Source organism: Peromyscus maniculatus, chromosome 8 (genome assembly GCF_049852395.1).
Source record: "Peromyscus maniculatus bairdii isolate BWxNUB_F1_BW_parent chromosome 8, HU_Pman_BW_mat_3.1, whole genome shotgun sequence".
NCBI classification, from domain to species: domain Eukaryota; kingdom Metazoa; phylum Chordata; class Mammalia; order Rodentia; family Cricetidae; genus Peromyscus; species Peromyscus maniculatus.
In genome coordinates this window covers 34,510,624-34,532,853 of record NC_134859.1, presented here as the reverse complement: position 1 = coordinate 34,532,853, position 22,230 = coordinate 34,510,624, and the positions used below count along the sequence as shown (strand labels likewise).

Here is a 22,230-nt window from a genome sequence, read left to right as displayed (position 1 = left end):
TGTTCTCGCTGTTCAAAATCCTCCTTATCCCTCTACGTTCTCCCCAATCTCTGTCCTCCACGTCTCTCTTAAGTCTCCCAGGAATCCACTTATAAACCCAAGCAATAGCAAATCCTCTGGTTGAGCAACGTTACCAGGCTTGAATTCTATGGGGTCATAAAGGTAGGGGGTGGGAGGAGGTAAGACAGGGGAATCCATGGCTGATATGTAAATTAATTATAAAATAAAAATATTTTTTAAAAAAGAATTTTCCTAGGCAGCGACTGTCAGGCCTTCTTTTATAACCCCAAATGGAAGTGGTAAAAGAGGTCAACTGAGTGCTAATGACCGGTTAGTATATCAAAAAGGGGATCTAGGGCTGGAGAGATAGCTCAGAGGTTAAGAGCACTGGCTGCTCTTCCTGAGGTCCTGAGTTCAATTCCCAGCAACCACATGGTGGCTCACAACCATCTGTAATGAGGTCTGGTGCCCTCATCTGGCATGTAGGCATACATGCAGATAGAACACTGTTCTAAATAAATAAATCTTTAAAACGGGGGGGGGGGGGTATCTATGTGTTCAGTCTATATTCCGAAAAGTGGTTAGGTAAGAAGTAAAGCTATTACTTAACGTCCACCTGACCTAGGTGGTGTCTCCTTGTGGAATTTACCTTGAATCAGGAGACTAGGATGTGGTCATCTGGACTGTTATTTCTGATAGTCCTTGAAAGTGGCTAAGGGAGATATCTGTGTCCAGTGCTAAAAGGGGAGAAACGGATGGGCTGGGGGGAAGGAAGCCTTTCCTGAAGCTGTTCTCCAAATACCTTGAATGTATATGTCCAGAGAGTGATCAGTCCACACTGTTAGCAATTCTTAGGGAAAAATCAACTGGGAAAACTATGAAGGCACACATGATTTTCATAACAAGACAGCTGATATGATGTATAACAAGACAAATAACACCAAATGCTCCTTGGACTTTGGCTTCCTCTGAAGGAATTTCTTGATCTCTTCAGGTAGTGGCTTTGCCATAACCAGCTGAGTTCTTATAATAGTCCTGCGGCCCATAGCACCTAACTCTAGTTCCAGGGGGTCTGATGCCCTCTTCTGGCCTCAGAAAACATAAGACAATTATATAGTGCACATACATATATGTGGGCAAAACACAAAACAAAAACTTCATAAAATACAAAATAATAAAATCGGATATAATTCTGGTCCCAGGTATTTTTAGATAAGGGGTCCTCTGTCCATTCTGTTTCCTTTTTGGTTGGTTGGTTTGGGGTTCCTATGTATGTATGTGTATTTGAGGCAAGGACGTATTCTGTAGCCCAGGCTGGCCTGCAACCATGTAGCCCTGTCTGGTCTTGAACTTGAAACAGTCCTCCTGCCTCAGATCCCAAGTGCTGGCTGGGACCACAGGTGCAAACCCGGAACCCAAGGTTGGTTTTCTGCTGTACTCCATTCTGTATTAACACTCTTAACCACTGACCATTTCTCCTGGCCCTTGATCAGATTTCAGCTGCCATCTGCTACCTGAGCTGGTAGGTAGTGAAGGGACTCGAGCCTACTCATGTGGCTCTGGCAGGCCTTGCTCTTCTCCCCAGTTCCCTCTGCCTTGCTAAAAACCTTTAGATTGCATTTCTGAAGTTAGCCCCCAAGGTGTATTCTCTTATTTGGCCACTTCCTCCTCCTGAGGCTGACTACCAAGGTCCAGCTATGAAAGTATTGAAGTCCAGCCATCAAAAGCCCCCTGTGGCCACCCTATTAACATGCCCAATCAAAATTAAATACTTCATCCTAACATGGGGTTTTCCCTTTTCCCTTTTGTTTTGTTTCTGCTTTTTGAGACAAGGTTTCTCTGTGTAGCCCTGGCTGTCCTGGAACTCACTCTGTAGCTCAGGCTGGCCTCAAACTCACAGAGAGCCGCCTGCCTCTGCCTCCCGAGTGCTGGGATTAAAGGTGTGCGCCACCACTACCCGGCTCCCCTTTTACCTTTTTAAACCTCATTCCCTATGTGCAACTTCTGTCTCCTCTATCCAGAAGCAGTCCTTTGTCCTCCGGGACAATTACCCCTGCCCCCTTTCCCTTCCCCTTCTCCCTCATCCTCTGTCTCCTTTACCCCACATCCCAGCCCATTCTATCACAGACATCCCCTTCTTCTCCTCTTAAAAATGACACCTGCAGGGCTGGAGTGATGGCTCAGTGGTTAAGAGCACTGGCTGCTCTTCTAGAGGTCCTGAGTTCAATTCCCAGCAACCACATGGTGGCTCACTACCATCTGTAATGAGATCCGGTGCCCTCTTCTGTACACATAATAAATAAATAAATCTTTAAAAAAAATGACACCTGCAAGGTCATTTGCTGCTCTTTTTCTGCTTGAGTCAGAAAACAGCCACTTTTTTCTTCCCCGTTTAATAAAGAATCTCTCTGTGAAAACAGGTGTTTGGGTGTGGTTTGTGTCTAATCTGGGGTTTCAGAGGAAGCCCCGCTGTGCAGGGTGCGTAGGGGTCTCCTTCAGGTAGATTGAATTTCAGAGTGCTTGTCTGTAGGTAGAAGCTCTGGTCTTATGACCTCTGCTTTCTGAGCTCACTGCCCATTATGGGATTTTCTACAAGGGATGTGCATTTGGTCTCTAGAGAAGAGTCGTCGTCGTCGTCGTCATCCCCCCCCCCCCCGCACCCCCCCCCCCCCCGCCCCAAAGAGTCAAATCCATTTCCCCCTTGCTGTGACTCAGCCTCTCATATGTCTTATCAGCTTTCCCACAAACTCCCGTGTATTAGAAACGTGTTTAAGTAGTTGTTTCCTGCTGGGTGTGGTGGCACACCTCTTTAACCCCAGCATGCATAGTGAGACCCTTAACTCAAAAACGAATTATTGAAGTAATGGAGTTTGAACACACGGCCTTGCATATTAGACAAGTGTTCTAACACTGAGCTGTGTGTCAAGCCCTTTCCTGCCATGTATCTATGCGCCATACACACATATGCCATATATGTGCTCTACACGTATATATGCCACACACCTTATTTATGTGTGAGGTTGTGGGGCCCCAGTGCATTTTGTTGTTTGGTTCGTTTTTGTTTTTCTTGAGAGGGTTTCTCTTTGTATCCCTAGCTGTCCTAGAACTAGCTCTGTAGACCAGACTCACCTGGAACTCAGATCAACCTGCCTCTGCCTCCTGAGTGCTGGGATTACAGGGGCATGCCACCACTGCCCCGCTCCCAATGGATTTTTTAAAATGCTGAGTCAAATAGATACCTTTATTCCACGAAGGAGAAAAATCAGACCCTATCGGAGACATGAATGGAAAACAGCAAAGTGAACCTCTCTGGCAAGTGAGGGAAAGCAGGACCCAAGGTTTCAAGAAACTCCTTTAAGGCCCTGGATCAAGAAAAAGTGAAGCGCAACGAACGCCCCAGTCTGCCCACCTCTCCCCAGCCCGGGCGCCACACGCTCGCTGCCTCCTGCACCCGGATATCTGGACCGCACACAGTGCTACCATGGAGCACCGGGCCTGCACGCGGGCATCCGGCCACCCTAGCCACGGGCGGGACGAGGCGAGACGCGCACGCGCAGCTCGGCTTTCTGCATGGCTTTATTGCGTCACCGCGACTCCAGAGCGCGCGCCGGGATCATAAGCACGCCCGCGCCCCCGTGCTTGCGCATCTTCCTCTGCCAGGCGCGCGCCGCGGCCTCGGGAACTACGTCCGCGTCCACCTTCTTCTCCAGCAGGTGCAGGCGCGCGGTGGTCTCGGTCAGCATGTCCATGAGCAGTTCTTGCTGCAGCTTCAGGTAGTTGTTCTCCTCCAGCAGCACCTGGCTCTTGATCGGCTGCACCTGCGGCTCCCAGGCCGAGCCGGTGGGCGAGGGCGGCGGCGACCGCGGGCGGGCGTGACACTCCTCCTCCGCGGTCCAGCGGCCGCCGCGGAACACGAATTCCTCGTTGCTGAGTCGGGTGCGCGGCGCGCCGTAGTTCAACCCCAGCTCGGCCTGGCGCGTGCGGTGGTCCAGCAGGTAGAAGGTGGACATGGATGAGAAGTGGCGCAGCGGCGGCCTCCGCGGCGAGAAGCGGCGCGAGAAGTGGTCGGCCCAGAACTGCCGCAGCTCCTCCCACAGGTGGCTCGCGTGGCCCGCGACCAGGGACTCGAAGGCCTCCAGGGCGAAGTGTGGGTGGGCCACGCGGAGCGCGTGGGTGTCCGGAGCCCTGCTGTCCTGGAATTGATGGAGGCGAGCCAGTGGCACTGCTGAGAAGCAAATGGCCGGTGAGCGGCCCGCTCAGGACAGGCTGTCCCCACCACCCAGGGCTCTGCAGTTCCAGGCCACTGGGGGAGCCCATTCCTGCATATTCATATCGGCGTTCACCAAAACAACTCCCCCAGGACCCTTCATTTGTGGGTGTGCAGGAGATAATGTAGGGAAAGGCCTGGGAACCCGTTCTCTGAGATGCAGCTGTAAGGGACCACAGGTGGGGATCAGTAGGACAGCCTTTGCTAAGTGGAATGGGAATGTAATGGAGAGCTGTGAGGCAGGGTGACAGTGAGGCTAGGCTGTCATGTTCCAGATGTGCAGAAGAGCCTGGGCATAAGGTTGGTTCTGAGAATAGCAAGCAGGAAAGTAGGTTAGAAAGGTGAGCCAGGGCATCCTAACGTGCAGTACAGGCAAGGTGGACAGGTGAGGCATCACTCCTTAAGGGAGGCTGCTGAAGGCTGCAGAGCCAGATTTAGTATGGATTCCACAGAGTGCCTGGCATAGGCCCATCTTCGGGTTATGTGATATTCTTACACTGGCACCTGCTCCTTGCCAGGCCTGGTCTGCACAGAGGGTACCATCAGCACAGCCATTGTCTACCCTCAAGATGCTCCTGGTCCAACTGGAAAGACATGTGTGGCCAATGATATCCTGGGACACACGTCTTCGCCTAGACATATGCCTAGCTTTAAGGAGACTGGGATTCTGAACAGCAGAGCTGAGTTTTGTTTCTACCTCAAGGATTCTACAGCCCAGAGTTCCATTCTACCTGCTTCTTGTCTCTTTTCCCAACACCCACAAAGTACTGATTGTACAGTGTGTTGTTTTAAAGACCTTTCCTGCCGGTGGTAGGAGTAAAGAGAAATACAGGCAGGGTTCCCTCTGCCACACCTTCATTAAATCAACACACATTTGGGCAGGGGCAGGCTGATTGATCCCCACCCTTATCTAGTTCATGGAGACCGCCTCTGGTCTCCCTACACATCTATCCTTGAGGTCACAACTCCCCGGAAGACTGTTCCCTGACATTCCTTGCGAGTTGTTCCTCACCTGGAAGATGTGGTGGAGGTGCCCAAGCTGCTGTCCCAGGCCTGGCCCCATTTCTGGATCACTTCACCCCACTTGTCTGCCGGCTATGACTCACAATGCCTCCTGGCCAGGCCTCCCAGGGAAGAAGGGGTTCTGACAGTAGAGCTGGGAGACAGTGTGTTCAGTTAAGTGAAATCATTGAGCATTCACTGTGCTCCAGGCTGTTCTGGGGAAGTTAAATAGCACTCCTTGTTTTGTTCAGGCTTTTGTTGTTTTGATTTGGGACCTTTTGAGACACAATCTCACTCTGTAGCTCAAGCTACATGGTCTTCCTATGTAGCCCAGGCTAGTAGGAACCCTCTGAGGGATGGTGGTGGCACACGCCTTTAATCCCAGCACTCTGGAGGCAGAAGCAGGAGGATCTCTGAGTTCTGGGCCAGCCTGGTCTACAGAATGAGTTCAAGGACAGCCAGGGCTACACAGAGAAACCCTGTCTTGAAAAACCACAACAAAAATCTCAGACTCGGGCTGGAGAGATAGCTCAGAGGTTAAGAGCACTGACTGCTCTTCCAGAGGTCCTGAGTTCAATTCCCAGCAACCACATGGTGGCTCACAACCATCTGTAATAAGATTGGCACCCTCCTCTGTATACATAATAAATAAATAAATCTTTAAAAAAAAAAATCTCAGACTCACAGAGATCCACTTGCTTCTGCCTCAGAGTGCTGAGATCAAAAGGCAGCAACATGCCTTTGCCTAGTCTTCCACCTTATTTTTTGAGGCAGAGCATCTCACTGAACTTGGAGCTTGCAGAACCAGCCAGGCTAGCTGGCCCATAAGCTCTGGCATTGTTCCCATCTCTATCTCCACTTCTGCCAGAGAAGTGTCTTCTGGGAGTTGTAATAACACGGAGGGTAAGTATGTGGAGGGCTCCCAGAGATGATGTCTGTGAACCACGTGGGAGTAGGGTACCACCCGCCTCTGCCCCACTGTGGGACTTGTGTGTTGAGTTAGGGAGGGTATGGCAGAGGGATCCTGCCTCTTCTTCACTCCCTCCCCCAGGTTCCAGATGGATGCTGCTGTGCCCTGCAGATTGCAAGTAGGGGTGCATGGGTGTCAATGTCCAATGTCCTCTTGTCTCTGTACCCCAATTCCACCCAGCACAGGGGTTATAGAAGCGGGCTGCCACACCCACTTTATTACCTGAGTACTGGTGTTCTGGACTCAGGTTCCCATGCTTGTGCGGCCGGCACTTGACTCACTGAGCCTTGGCGCCAGCCCCTTACTTGGGTTTTTGTTTTGTTTTGTTTTCTCTTCTCTGTGCAGCTTTGGAGCCTTTCCTGGAACTCACTCTGAAGCCCAGGCTAGCCTCAAATTCACAGAGATCCACCTGCCTCTGCCTCCCGAGTGCTGGAATTAAAGGCGTGTGCCAGCATCGCCCGGCGTTTACTTGGGTTTTTTGAGACCTGGTCTCACTTTGTTAGCCTAGGTTGGCTCAGTCTCCTAGTTCTAAATCCTGTCTTAGTCTCCTGAGCAGCTCTGGCCTGTAGGCTCATGGCACACACAGTTGTCTTAACCCACCATTCTTAGCAATGGTGTGTAGTGGAAGGTGACCATAAGGAGTCTGAAATTGTTCTGGGGATTGCTGTGGTGTAGATGTGGATTGTCCTCCAGGAATTGGTGTGTTGCAAGCTTAGTCCTGAGTATGGCAGTGGAATGTTTTGGGGCCAGGAGATAGAGTCCAGGGCCTCCTGCATGATATGTGTGTTACTTTTCCACTGAGCTACACCTCCAGTCCCCACTGGAACCTTTAAGAGGAGAGGCCTAGAGCAATGAAGTCACTGGGGATACCCACAGAGAGGGTTAGTTCCTGACAGACTGCTTTGCAGAGAGAGCTGGACCCCACCCCTCTCTGGGGGGGTTATGCAGTTAATGGTTGATGGTGTGGCCACTGGTTAAGGCCCTCATGCTCCTGTTAGCGACCCTAATGAAATTCATTAGTTTATTGAGCTTACATAGGCTCTCTGCCAGACACACACACACACACACACACACACACACACACCATGAAAGTAGAAGAGAGGCCGGGTGGTGGTGGCGTATGCCTTTAATCCCAGCACTCGGGAGGCAGAGCCAGGCGGATCTTTGTGAGTTCGAGGCCAGGCTGATCTACAGAGAGAGATTCAGGAAAGGCGCAAAGCTACACAGAGAAAAACCCTGTCTCGAAAAACCAAAAAAAGAAAAAAAAGAAAGTAGAAGAGGGAAAGAGGAAAATGATTGCAATAGTGATGGGAGAAGAGAGGGTAACGGGATAAATACGATCGAAATACATTGTGTACATCTATGAACAAGTTATAATGAAACCTGCTATATGTGTCATTAATGTATACTACTGAAAAGCGTTTTTAAAGAGCAGGAATGCCAGGCACAGTGGCTCCTGCCTGAATCCCAGCACTTAGGAGGCAGAGGTCAGAGGAGTACTCTGAGGTCAAGGCCAGCCTAGGCTACAGAGCGAGTTCCAGGTCAGCCTGGAATAGAGTGAGACTGTCTTTAAAAAAGTGCAACAACAACAAAAAGAGAGAGTAAACTTGAAATCTGCTTTTCCACGTGGTCTCTCCTCGTGAACCCCACCGGCCTGCCATGTTGTGTTTGCAGCCTCGTCTAGGCTGGAATATGTCAGCACCATGCTCTTGGACCTCCCAAACTGGGAGCAAATCATTGTCTCCCTTTTTCAAATATACCACTTTTTTTTTTTGCTTATTTTTATTTATGTGCATGTATATGTGTTTGTAATGAGTCTTTCTCTGTCCTACCAGCTCCCAAATAATGACACAGAGACTTCTTATTAATTATGAAATATTGGCCTTTAGCTTAGGCTTGTATTTAACTAGCTCTTATAACTTGAGTTAAACCATATTCTTATTAATCTATGTTTTACCATGTGGCTTTTTACCTTTCTTTCATTTTGTTTTTTGTTGTTGTTTGTTTGTTTGTATTTTTGAGACAGGGTTTCTCTGTGCAGTTTTGGTACCTGTCCTGGATCTCCTCGCTCTGTAGCCCAGGCTGGCCTCAAACTCACAGAGATCCGCCTGGCTCTGCCTCCCGAGTGCTGGGATTAAAGGTGTGCGCCACCACCACCCAGAGAGTGATTATTTTATAAGCAGCTGCGGGACCACAGGGCTGGGCAAGACCGAGAAACTTCCGGCTATACCAGTCCATTTGCATTTGGCAAATTCAGAGAAAATACCCCCATTATCGATCCTATTTGATGGGTTTTGTACCTAATTTACTTTCTTCTTTTTTTTTTCTTTTTTCTTTCTTTTCTTTTTTTTTTTTTTTTTTGACAGGGTTTTTCTGTGTAATGGTCCTGGCTGTTCTGGAACTCATAGAGATCCTCCTGCCTCTGCCTCCCAAGTGCTGGGATTAAAGGCATGCGCCACCAACACCTGGCTTCCTAATTTACTTTCTATCTTAACTTGTATTACCAATCCAAAACTATCTTTTTAGACCTCAAAACATTTTCTTAGATAAACAACTTAAGCTTTTATGTCTCTCAATCTTATGTACCTTTTATCTCGTTTGTGAGTTTCTTTTCGGAATTTGGTAACAAGGAAAACTGTAACTATAACTATCTCTTCTTCAACTCCATCAGCGACCTGGGAAGGATATAATAATACCTGAGTAAACAGGAAGTGCAGAGCAAGCAACTTCCAAAACTATAGAAATGACAGAAACAGCTGCCTGGACAGTCAGTCAAGGTTCCTCTGCACCATTGGGGCATCCATCTTCACCTACAGGCCTGGAGTGTCTGACAGGCTTTTCTGGGAAGCAGGACTTTTGAAGGACTGTCCCACTTGTCTTGGCAAAGTTGGCAGTTGTCTTCGTGTCCTGCTTGCCCAGTTTAGACAACATACTGTCAGCAGTCATGGCAAGGGCAGTTTCTTGGCCAAGTGACTAGCTGTGCCACGTTGAAAGCAAACTCCATATGGAGGTTCTTTGATGCCCATCATCCTTTTTGAAGTAAATTGGTGCTGCCAGGAGCAGATGTGTCTCACTGTCATGAAAAACCTTAGGTTATTAAACATCTTAAATGCCATATTCTGTAGGTCTTTGAAGTGTTTGAAGACCATCTATTTAAAATATATCTATTTGACCTTGAAAAACTACCTATTATGACTATAAGTTTGATTGTTATAGATGACTAACTACTAACATTTTTTTTTATTATCCTAAATAGCTTTCAGTGACTAAAACTTTATATTTTTAAATGAGCTGTATAGGTACAATACCTTAAACAAGAATAGAAACATATATACATTATAACAAAAATAACCTTAAATTAATATCAATGAGCTGGGGGTGGTGGTGCTCCCCTTGGTTCCCTGAGAGCCTAACCTCATGCACAGCAGAGCTTCTTTTTTTTTTTTTTTTTTTTTTGGTTTTTCGAGACAGGGTTTCTCTGTGTAGCTTTGTGCCTTTCCTGGAACTCACTCTGTAGCCCAGGCTGGCCTCGAACTCACAGAGATCCGCCTGCCTCTGCCTCCCAAGTGCTGGGATTACAGGCGTGCGCCACCACCGCCCGGCAACAGCAGAGCTTCTTAAAAGAGTCACACCTCTGCATGCCAAGCCTACCCAAGACACCACTCTTCAGGCTCTATGTGGATATTTGAGCCCCACATTGGGTACCACATGTAGTCGGATTTTTCTTTGGTCTGCCAGCTGACAAAGACACAGAGACTTATTATTTGTTGTAAAAGTTTGGCCTTAGCTTAGGCTTGTCCCACTAGCTCTTATAACTTAACCTGTTTTTACTCATCTACATTTTACCATGTGACTTTTTAATCTTTCTTCCATTTTGTATGCCTAACTCCCTCCATGTCTTGTTGGTGTCTACTCTGCACCTCCTCTCTCTGCCCAGAAGTCCTGCTTATACCTCCTGCCTAGCTATTGGTTGGTTGTCCAGCTCTTTATTACATCAATCACAGCAGTATACCTTCACACAGTGTACAAATACCCCACAACATGCAACGTGGGGGGGGGCAGTCTGTGCACATGAGTGCACTGCCCAAGGAGGCCAGAAGAGGGCATCAGATCTCTGCCCTTAGTTACAGGTAGTTGTGAGCTGCCCATTGTGCTGGAAATTGAACATGGGTTCTGCACAAGAATAGCAGGCGCTCTTAACCTATGAGCCAATTCTCCAGTCCCAAATCCTCTTTTCTTTACAAAGCACCATCTCAAGCATCATAACAGAAAGCAGAGTGGTACAGGGAGTTACGAGACTCTCCCTCATTACATGGTGTCATGCAGTGAGTTTTCAAGAAGTGCAGTGTGAGATGAAGATTCTTGCTGAGGTGATTCATGAGGGCGTGCTCTCAGGAGAAGAGATGGAAGTAGGGCAGGTTCAACACTGAAGGAAGACTGGTGTGAGTGGAGATTGTCCTTTCCCCTGCGGAACTCAGCACAGGTTGTGCCACAGTGAGGAAGAGGCCAGTCTTTGTGCTGCCCCTTCGGGCCCCTCATTTCTGTCAGTTGCTGGCAGGGGAAACTGAGTCACCACCTGACAACCAAAGCAGCAATGGCTGGTACATCCCCAGAATAAAGGCCTGGGTGGGGGTCTGGGGAGACGGCTGAACAGCTGAGATGCTCGCTGCTCTTCCAGAGCACTCAGGGTGGGTGCCCAGCACCCACGTCAAGGCTTACAGCTGCCTCTAATTCCTGCTTCAGGGAATTGATCTCTCTCTCTCTCTTTCTCTCTCTCTCTCTCTTTCACACACACACACACACACACACACACACACACACACACACACACACATGAACTGTGGCATGTGTGTATGTTTACATATACACGTAATGTGTGTACATGCACTTATGTATACACACGCACATACACACACACAGTCCTGGATAGTTTTACCTCAACTTGGTATAAGCTAGAGTCGTTTGGGAAGAAGGACTCTCAGTTGAGAAAATGCCCCCATAAGATTGGTCTGTATGCAAGTCTGTAATCCATTTTCTTAATTACTGATTCACATGGGAGGGCCCAGCCCCTTGTGGGTGGTGTAATCCCTGGACAGGTAGTCTGCCCAGGATGCTCCTATAAGAAAGCAGGCTGAGCAAGCCAGGAAGGAGCAAGCCTGTAAGTAGCACTCCTCCATGCCCTCTACTCTGGCTTCTGCCTCCAGGTTCCTACCGACTTCCCTGAATAGTGAACCATAAGTTGTAAAATAAACCCTGCTGTGGGATGATCTGTATGTCAAATGTGTTGCTCTGATTGGTCAATAAATAAAACACTGATTGGCCAGTAGCCAGGCAGGAAGTATGGGTGGGACTAACAGAGAGGAGAATTGAGAGAACAGGAAGGTAGAGGGAAACACTGCCCGCTGCTGCCATGACAAGCAGCATGTGAAGATGCCGGTAAGCCACGAGCCACATGGCAAGGTATAGATTTATAGAAATGGATTAATTTAAGATGTAAGAACTAGATAGCTAGAAGCCTTAACCATTAGGCCAAACAGTTTAAATAATATAAGCGTCTGTGTGTTTATTTTATAAGTGGGCTGTCGGACTGCCGGGGCTTGGTGGGACCCAAAGAGAAAACTCTCCAGCTACAAAGCCCTTTCCTTTTATTTTTTATTTATTTTTATTTTTTTCAAGATAGGGTTTCTCTATGGTGTTTTGGTGCCTGTCCTGGATCTTGCTTTGTAGACCAGGCTGGCCTTGAACTCACGGACATCCACCTCGCTTTGCCTCCTGAGTGCTGGGATTAAAGGCATGCGCCACCACCATCTGGCCTCCTCAAGCTGCTTTGGGTCATGATGTTTTATTACACCAGTAGTAACCCTAACACACACACACACACACACACACACACACACACACACACACACACACACTATAATAAATAATTTTCTAAACTAAAATGGGCTGGAGAGTTGGCTCAGTGGCACAGACCATGTATTACTATTACAAAGAACCCGTTTGTTTCCAAGCATCCACATTGATTGGGATAGTTCCAGCCCCAGGAAATCCAATCCCTTCTGGCCACTGCATTTTTAATTTTATAATTAAAAATAGAAGTAAGTCCTTAAAAAATGCAAGGGAACCAGGTGGTTGTGGCACAGGCCTAGCAACTTGGGAAGCAGATCTCTGAGTTTGAGGCCAGTCTGGTCTACAGAGTGAGTTCCCAGATAGTCAGGATACAGACAGTTACACAGAGAAACCCTGTCTCGAAAAACCAAATAAATAAAATACATAATGAATGAATGAATGCTGGGGAGCTGAGTGGTGGTAGCAATCGTCTTTAATCCTAGGACTCAGGAGGCAGAGGCAGGCCAGTCTCTTGAGTTCAAAACCAACCTGGTCTACAGCTCAAGTTGAGGACAGTCAGAGTCAGAGCTATACAGAAAAACCTGTCTCAACAAATAAATAAATGCATGGAACCATGTACAATGATACACACCTTTAGGTGGATTGTGAGTTTAAGGCCAGGCTAGTCTACAAAGCAAATTCCAAGCCAACCAGGGTTACCTAGATGCTGTCTCAGAAACCCGAAGTAAATAAATAAATGGAAAATGCTGGGGAAATCATTATATGGAGAAGAATTTCTGATTATGATACATGCAGTGAAGAAAATAAAACCAATCCAGAAAGTGGCTTTAAGACTGAGAGGTGAGAACTAATTTAGACATGGCATTCATTACGCTTAAATCTGAACGATGACGGTGAGACAAAATTGGATATCTGTGGTCTAGAGCTGGGAAGGAACTTGCCATCCTTGAAAGCCATGTGTGCGACAAGGAAGGAGATGAGAAGGCCTCAAATGACTGTCTCTGCTTGGTCTCTAACCTCAGTGGCCTCTTCTAGGGCGTCCTGGTTCATTCACCCTGGGCATGGCCCTAGGAGGGGTTGGACCCAACCCCAAGGGGGTGCCCAAGGGCCAGCATAGCAGGTGGCCGGCGCGCTGCCTTCTGGGAGTTTAACTCTTTCAGGACTGGGTGTCTCTATTGGCTGGCCTTGAACTCCCGGACTCAGCAGCCCTCGGGGACTGCAGAAGCACAGCACATCCACTCTCTCACAGTTTTATTGACGTGTAATTGACACAATAAACTGCATTCATCATGGACAGTTTGATATGTTTGATAATTAATTTGACCTCATCTCCAAAAAGCAACATGGTAAAGGTTTACATTGCCTGCAGAAGTTACCTGTTGTCATTGCTGTGGTTAACAGCCTGTTGAATTTTATATACTAAAATTAGTATGTACCCCGATGCAGGGGAGGTAAAAGCTGGCTTCTTGTAGCATATTTATTTTAAGGTATCTATGTTGTATTGACAATTTCATTTTATAGGTGAATAGTATTCCACTATATGAATATACTACACAATTTGTTTTTTCTGTTGGTAAAAATCTGGGTTATTTCTAGTTTGGAAACAAGTACACATAAGTTTTTAGTGAACATGTCTAATATGTCTATGTATTGTATAGACCCCCACCTTACCCCATTTCTCTCGAATTAATACAAGCGTTATGAATGGTAGGATCCCATGGCAAATATGTTAGTCTTTTCCCAACTTGCTTGTAGCACATCCTTAACACCAGTGATCCCAAGTTTCAGCTCCTCTAGGCCTGACCAAAGCTTGGTAAGATAAGACTTAATTTTAGCCATTGTCTTCCCATGTCTCTTACTGTCTAACCTGTGGTTTTAATTTGCATTTTCCTAATGTCTAGTTACACGTGTTTCTTAGCCATTTTGACAAAGTGATGGTTCAAGTCTTCTTCATTTTGTATCTTTCTATTTTGTTTTGTTTTTTTGAGACAGGACCTCACGAGACAGCCCCTGCTGGCGTGGAATGTGCAATTTCCATCCAGCTCTTGCTCACTTTTGAATTTGGATTTGTTGTCTTTCTTTTAAACAGGGTCTCATACATACCAGGCTGTCCTCAAATTCACTGTGTAGCCAAGGATGTCTTACTGAATTGTAGGTTTTGTTTGTTTGTTTTTGTTTTTTCAAGTCAGTGTTTCTCTGTGTAGTCCTGGCCTGGAACTCACTCTATAGACCAGGCTGGCCCTGAACTCTGCCTGCCTCTGCCTCCCCAGTGCTGGGATTAAAGGCGCTAGCAACCAATGCCCGGCTTGAATTTCTTTTGTTTTTTAATTCAAAACAAAAATTTTTTGTCAAGCAAATTTTGCAAATATTTCCATGTAGTCTGTGATTTCTTGTTAGTATAAAAGTTTTAATTTTGGCGGGGCGGTCGTGGCGCACGCCTTTAATCCCAGCACTTGCGAGGCAGCTGGATCTCTGTGAGTTCAAGGCCAGCCTGGTCTACAGAGCAAGATCCAGGACAGGCTCCAAAGCTACACAGAGAAACCCTGTCTGGGGGGTGGAGAGGAGGGGGGGGGAGTTGATCCAGGAGTCGTGTTACATGCCCTTGGTCCCAACACTTGGAAGGCTGGATCTCTGAGTTTGAGGCCAGCCTGGTCTACAGAGAAAGTTCCAGGACAACCAGAAATACATAGAGAAATTGTCTGCAAAAAACAAACACCAAACAACCAAACAAAAAAGCAGTGTTTCCTCCACTAACTGTGGTAGTGTCTTTACTGGTCATCCTGAGGGTTCTGGGTTTGATCTCCCTCCCTCTCTCATGCCTTCCTTCCTTCCAGACTAGAGCTGTATTTATCTTCATTGTCAAATTGACTGGTTTAAAATCACCATGGAAACAGCTCCTAGGTGTGTCTGTGAAGGTGTTTTCAGAAAGTTTTAATTTGGAGGGAAGACCCACGTTGACCCAGGGTTAAGGTCCTAGACAGAATAAGAAAGCTGGCTGAGCACCAGAGAGATGATTTCACTGGTGAAGCTCCAGCCATGCAGACATGAAGACTGGAGTTTGATCCCTAACACCCGTGTACAAAGCTGGGCTTTGTGCCCCTGCCTGTGGTCCCAGCACTGGGGAGGCCAAGACAGGAGGATGCTGGGGCCTTGCTGGCTGTCAGTCATTCGGCTGAGCCAGTTTGCTCCAGGTCCCATTGAGAGGCTCTGTCTCAAAAAGGTGGAGAGTGGTTGAGGAAGACACCAGAAGTCAACCTCTGACCTCCATGCATACACACACACACACACACACACACACACCTATACCTACACACAAACAGGTATACACCACAGTCACTTTAATAAATAAAAGGAATGCTTTGACATCTCCCATGTCCTTCCAATTTCCATATGAATTTAGGAGCAATTTCATTTTCACCAAACAGACCCTCATGCTGGATGCCCAGCGATCTTTCCTCACCTGGATGCTTAGGGGCACTCAAAGGGTGTCTGGTGGGCATGAATCAGAGCTCAGGAACCCCACTGGTTTCACCATGCACATTGTCTCATGAAAGTTAATTTCCACTATGAAGGACTGAAGTGTAACTCGGTGATGAGTATTGCCTAGCATACACAGGAACCTGGGTTCCATCCTCAGCACTGAAGAAGCTGCACAAAATGAAAAACAGTGGAAGAGGGGTTGGGGATTTAGCTCAGGGGTAGAGCGCTTGCCTAGCAAGCACAAGGCCCTGGGTTCAATCCTCAGCTCCAAAAAAACCCAACCAACCAACCAAACAAACAAACAAACAAAAAACAACAACAACAACAACAACAGTGGAACAGGGCATGGTGCACATGCTTTAATCCCAATACTTGGAAGCCATGGGTAGACTGGTCTCTGAGTTGGAGGCTAGCCTGGTCTACATAGCAACCCAGCCATGCAGGGCTGCAGGGCGAGAGCCAAAAAATAAAACTAAACATGATATTTTGGGTATGTCGTGGATGACCACCAGAAGATATATGGTTTTAATTCCCATTATTCCATCTACTCCCATAAAGGAAAAGCTGCCAAACACAAGGACATTGTACTTGGTGACGGAAGCAGGAGGTAAAGAGGGATGTAGTTAACTCCCAGTTTGCCAGCTAATTCCTTTCATGAATACACTTTGGTTTTGAGGAAATTTCTCTTTAAGATTTTTTTTTTAATTTATATGTATGGGGGCTAGAGAGATGGCTCAGCAGCTAAAGGTAATTGTTGCTCTTGCAGAGGACTGGGTTCAATTCCCAGCACCCACATGATGGCTCACAAATGCTTGTAACTTTAGTTCCAGGGGACTCCCATGCCTTCCAGCCTCCCCTGGCACCAGGCACACATGTAGTGCACAAACATATATGCAGGTGAAACACTCATACACAAAGTTTAAAAAATGTTTTAAAAAGTTAAGCTGGGGGGCTGGAGAGATGGCTCAGAGGTTAAGAGCACTGGCTGCTCTTCCAGAGGTCCTGAGTTCAATTCCCAGCAACCACATGGTGGCTCACAACCATCTGTTATGAGATCTGGCACGCAGACAGAACACTGTATACATAATAAATAAATAAATCTTTAAAAAAAAAGTTAAGCTGGACAGTGGTTATGTACACCTTTAATCCCAGAACTTGGGAGGCAGAGACAGGCAGATATCTGTGAGTTTGAGGCCAGCCTGGTCTACAGAGTGAGTTCCAGGAAGGACAGCCAGGGCTACCCAGAGAAATTATCTTGAAAAACAAAACAAAATTTATGTGTACCTATTTGTGCCAGTGTAAATTTACATGTGTGTGTGTGTGTGTGTGTGTGTGTGTGTGTGTGTGTGTGTGTGTGTTTGTGGTGTGTCAATGGAAGCCAGAAGAGGGAGGAAGATCCCTTGGAGCTGGAATTAAGGTGGTTGTGAGCTGTCCATGTGAGTGTTAGGAAACAAACCCAGATCTTTTGGAAGAGAAGTAATAGCTCTTAATCCCTGACCCATCTCTCCAGCCCCAGGAGACTTGCATGTGATTATACCTGTGTGTGTGTGCTGTGTGGAGGACAGAAGAACATCTTAGGTGCCTCTCATCTTCACCTCTTCCTAAGTCAGACTCTCTCCCTGAACTTGGGGCTTGTGTTTCTTTGCTAGTCTGGAAACCTGCAAGCCACAGAAATCCTCATGTCTCTGCTCCTCTCAGAGCTAGGGTTACAAGTGTGTGCCAGATGCCCAGCTTGTTACATAATGCTATGATCTGAAATCTGGTCTTCATGCTTGGGCAACATGCTGAGCCGTCTCCTCAGCCCCTTGCAGAAATGTAATGTTAACTAAAGGATTTGTATTCATAATAATAATAATAATAATAAAAAACAACCACAAAAAAAAACCCAGTCCACAGTAGGTTTTGACTATTTTAACAGCTTTCCCCTCAACACCATCTAAATCTGGTCTCTGTGAGGAGAGAGTACCAAGTCCCAGCAGATCTGAACATCAGGACATAAAGGTCATTGTCATGGCATGATGAAAGAGGAGAACAAGAAAGCCCGGTGTGGGCCTGTAAGATGGCTGAGTGTGTACAGACGTTTGCTCTGCAGGCCTGACAACCTGAGTCTGATGTCTGGAATCCACACAAAGGTGGAAGGGAAGAACCAACCCCATAAAGTTGTCCTCTGACCTGGACAGCATCCACATACAATGTACACACAATACATTTTGTCGTTTTGAGACAATCTCGCTACGTGGCCTTGCCTGGCCTGGAGCTTGACATGTAGATTGTACTGGCCTAAAACTCAGATCTGCCTGCCTCTGCCTCCCCAGTGTTGGCATCAAAGGTGTGTGCACCACCACACCTGGCGCTCGTGCTGAATTTAAAGCTTGATGTGGTGTCAAACACCTGTTAGCACTCTGAAGGCTGAGGCAGGAGGATTGGAGAAAGTTCCAGGCCAGCCTAGGATGAATAGTGTGTTTGAGTTTGAGGCCAGACCTTGTCTATCTGCTTCTGGAAGAAGAAAAAAAAAAAGCAAAAATAAATTTTCAGATTTCCCTGTATTACAGGCATCTTGGTCAGTGGGCTCCTTCTGGCAGCTGAAGATAACACTCCTACAAGTGGAAAAGTGAATTCCTGTTTTACCCACGACAGCTTCATTCCGGCTTCTGAGATTGTTTGCTTCATTGTAGTTCTGGGGATCAAACCCACAGCCTTGAGTGTGCTGGGCAACTGCTCTACCACTGAGCTACACCGTTCACCCGGGCTTCTGAGGTGTTCTGCTAGTGACATCTGACCTTCTCTGAGAAGATGAGCAGATCCTTTACAAAGAGTAAAACGGCTGGAAGATGATTCCAGGTTTAAAGTACTTGCTATGAAAGTCTGATGGCCTGAGTTCAATCCCCAGAAGCCAAATCAAAATTGAGCTGTGGCGGTGCACATCTGTAATCCCAGCCCTCCTCCAGTGAGATGGGAGGCCTAGCTGTGGCGGTGCACATCTGTAATCTCAGCCCTCCTTCAGAGAGATGGGAGGCCTAGCTGTGGCGGTACACATCTGTAATCCCAGCCCTCCTCCATTGAGATGGGGGCCTAGCTGTGGCGGTGCACATCTGTAATCCCAGCCCTCCTCCAGTGAGATGGGGGCCTAGCTGTGGCGGTACACATCTGTAATCCCAGCCCTCCTTCAGAGAGATGGGAGGCCTAGCTGTGGCGGTACACATCTGTAATCCCAGCCCTCCTTCAGAGAGATGGGAGGCCTAGCTGTGGCGGTGCACATCTGTAATCCCTGCCCTCCTCCAGTGAGATGGGAGACAGGACTGAATCACCAGGAAGCTATCGGGCCAGGTAGCCAAAGTACTATTGTATAGCAACAGAGACAAGGGACCCTGTCTCAACAAGATATAAGGGAGACTGACTCCTGAAAGTTATCCTCTGACGACCACCTGTGTGCCTTGGCGTGCTTGAAACCACATGCACACAGAAATCAAGGGTTTTGTTTTGTCTTAAGTAGGCATTGAAGTGACTGCTGTGGTTATAGCTATTGATGTTCCTCTTGAGTTGGATTCCCAGCACCCATGTCAGATGGCTCATACCCACCCATAACTCCAGTTTGGGGGAATCATATGCCCTCTTCTGGCCTCTACAGGCAACTACATACTTGTGTTGTACACACACAGACACATACACACAAATTTCCAAGTATGGTTGTGCATGCCTTTAATCCCAGCACTCAGGGAGGCAGAAACAGTTGGATCTCTGCGAGTTTGAGACCAGCCTGGTCTGGGTCTGCCTAGTGAGTTCTAGGCCAGCCATAACTAAAAGTGAGACTATTTACATGCCAGTAATCCCAGCAGCAGGATGGTGGGCAGAAACAGCCCTGAGATCTTTCAGGGAAGATTTCAGTCATACAAGTAAAGATGTGAACTGAAAATAAGCCAGCACACATGCCAGCAGACTCCCTAACATCTGCCTCAGACACCAGGTCATAAACCACAGCCCTTTTTTCATTTTTAAAAATTGGGTTGGACCCTTTAGTCCCAGCACTTAGGAGGCAGAAGCAGGCAAGGAGAATATCTGTGAGTTTAAGGCTATCCTAGTCTACAGAATGAGTTCCAGGCTAGCCGGGGCCACACACTATAAAAAAAATCCAATCCAAAACAACAACCAAAAAAAAAATATTTTTTTGACACAGGGTTTCTCTGTGTAGCTTTGGCACCTTTCTTGGAACTCACTCTGTAGCTCATGCTGGACTCAAACTCACAGAGATCCGCCTGCCTCTGCCTCCCAAGTGCTGGGATTAAAGTCATGTGCCACCACCATCCAGCATAATTTTAAATTTTTATTTTGTGTGTGTGTGTATGCATTTTTACCTGCATGTATGTCTTTGCACATCACATACATGTATGTCTGCTGCCTATAGAGGTCAGAAGAGGGCATTGGACCCCTTGGAATTCTAGTTGCAGATGGTTGGTTGTCAGCCACCATATTGGTACTAGGAATCAAACCTATGTCCTCTGGAAAAGCAGCCAGTTCTCTTAGCTACTGAGCCATCTCCCCAGCCCTGAACAGTGTTTCTTCTTGCTATTGTCTTCCTTAAGTGTTAATTAGGAAAAAATGTTAATTTGATTTTTATGTTTGTTTCATATCTAAGTTTAAGAATCTTTTGTGCTGGGCATGGTGGCACAAGCCTTTAATCCCAGCACTTGGGAAGAAGAGGCAGACAGATCTCTTAGTTCCAGGCCAGCTTAATTATATAGTGAGGCCCTATCTCAATTAAATGTAAAGAAGAAAAATCTTTGATGAGAGCTGAGGATTTATACAATGTTAGAGTGTTGCCTTGTGATGCAAGAGGCCCCGAGTTCAGCACTGCAGAAATGGTTTATGGTTTATATTTATAGGGCAGTTATAAATAAATAGCATTTATTTATTTACTTATTTGTTTGTTTGCTGATTTATTTTTGCAGTGTTGAGCTGAGCTACACTGTCAACCCAGATGAATGGTTCAGAGTGGGTTTCTGCTTGTATGCACTCAAATAAGACTGTGCGGGGTTAATCTTTAGCCCATGTGTGCTTGGCTTTTCTGAACTGATTGTCCTTTTTGCCTGGCTTCTTGTTATCACTTCAGTGAACACCTGAGGTATTCTGCACAAAACAGACTTCTGTTCTGAGCTTTGAGTTTCCAAAATAGACTGAGGGCAGTTGTCCTGCAAGATAAATCTTGCTCTCCCCCTGCCCCCGCTTTTTTTTGAGAACTGGTTTTTGAAGTCCTGTTCTCTTACTTCAGCAGTACCTCTTACCTCACCCAATGCTGGTGTTACATAGTCTTGCACAATCTTGCCAGCTTATAAGTTATATGAAAAATACCTGTGTACCTATTACCCAAATTTGATCACTATTTCAGCCTATTTGCCTTGTTTCTAAACATTTATATACATAATATACATTTTGTTTGTTTGTTTTTGTTTTTGTTTTTGAAGACAGGGTTTCTCTGTGTAGCCCTTGCTGTCCTGGAACTCACTGTGTAGACCAGGCTGACCTTGAACTCAGAGATCCACCTGCCTCTCTCCTCTCAAGTTCTGGGACAAAAGGCATATACCTCCATGCCAGGCTATATTCTATCACTTGAGAAAGGATCTCAAACAGCCAAGGCTGGCTTGGAAATCAGTACGTAGCTGAGGACGACCTTGGACTTCTGATTCTCCTATATTTACTCCCTGAGTGCAGAGATGCTGAGCATGTGCCCAGTGTATGAAATGCTGGGCCCAGGACCTCACATGCCAGCAGACTACTTTATCAACTGAACTTCATCCCCACCGCTCAGCCTGTATTCTCGTAAATGATCCCAGTATAGCTACCAACTTTATATGGTGATTGATACTATCTATGCTTCGATTCTGCAGGTTTATGAGTGGTGTCCACTCAAGATTGTTGATGTTAAAATATCCTGTTCATGCCTAGCAGTGGTAGCACATGCCTCCAGTCAGACTACTCCGGACACATAAGCAGGTGAATCTCAGAGTTCAAGGCCAGCCTGTTCTACATGGAGTGAGTTCCAGGACAGCCAGGGCTACACAGAGAAATTCTGTCTTGAGATAAATAAATAAAAACAAACAAATAAATAAATATCCCATTCCTTATCAAGCTTCCCCAAAATTTAGCAACCATTGATAATTTTGCTTGACCTGAATTTTTAAAATAATTTTACTTTATGTGTATGGGTGTTTTGCCTGCATATATGTCTATGCACCTCTTGAGTGCCTGGTCCCCTCTGGGGCCAGAAAAGTTGAGTAGATCCCCTGAGACTGGAGTTACAGTTGTGAGCTACCATGTGGATCCTAAGAATCGAACCCAGATCTTTTGGGAGAATAGCCATCCCTCTAACCTTTGATCCAAATTTATTTAAAAATGACTTTTGGCCAGGCGGTGGTGGCACATGCCTTTAATCCCAGCACTCGGGAGGCAGAGGCAGGCAGATCTCTGTGAGTTCGAGGCCAACCTGGGCTATAGAGTGAGTTCCAGGAAAGGTGCAAAGCTACACAGAGAAACCCTGTCTCGAAAAACCAAAGAAGAAGGAGAAGGAGAAAAGGAGGAGGAGGAGGAAGAGGAAGAAGAAGGAGGAGGAGGAGGAGGAAGAGGAGGAGGAGGAGGAGGAGGAGGAGGGAGAGGAGGAGGAGGAGGA

The 22,230-nt window shown here is 46.7% G+C and overlaps 1 protein-coding gene and 1 long non-coding RNA gene across 2 annotated transcripts; one reads left to right on the top strand and one right to left on the bottom strand.

The window, feature by feature from the left end:
* Window positions 1-3,558: 3,558 nt before the first annotated feature.
* Cby3 (chibby family member 3) lies at window positions 3,559-4,010 on the bottom strand. The gene has a single exon (XM_042283926.2). It carries the CDS (start codon window positions 4,008-4,010, stop codon window positions 3,585-3,587), a length of 426 nt encoding a protein of 141 aa, XP_042139860.1. The 3' UTR covers window positions 3,559-3,584.
* A 106-nt stretch (window positions 4,011-4,116) lies between these two features.
* On the top strand, window positions 4,117-17,415 carry LOC143274566 (uncharacterized). The gene is made up of 2 exons (XR_013053257.1): window positions 4,117-4,243; window positions 9,365-17,415. It is a non-coding gene; the product is annotated as an uncharacterized LOC143274566 (long non-coding RNA).
* The last annotated feature ends 4,815 nt before the right edge of the window (window positions 17,416-22,230 follow it).

Excerpts from the sequence above, each read along its gene's own strand:
- Cby3 (XM_042283926.2), bottom strand. The coding sequence starts at position 4,010 with ATGTCCACCTTCTACCTGCTGGACCACCGCACGCGCCAGGCCGAGCTG.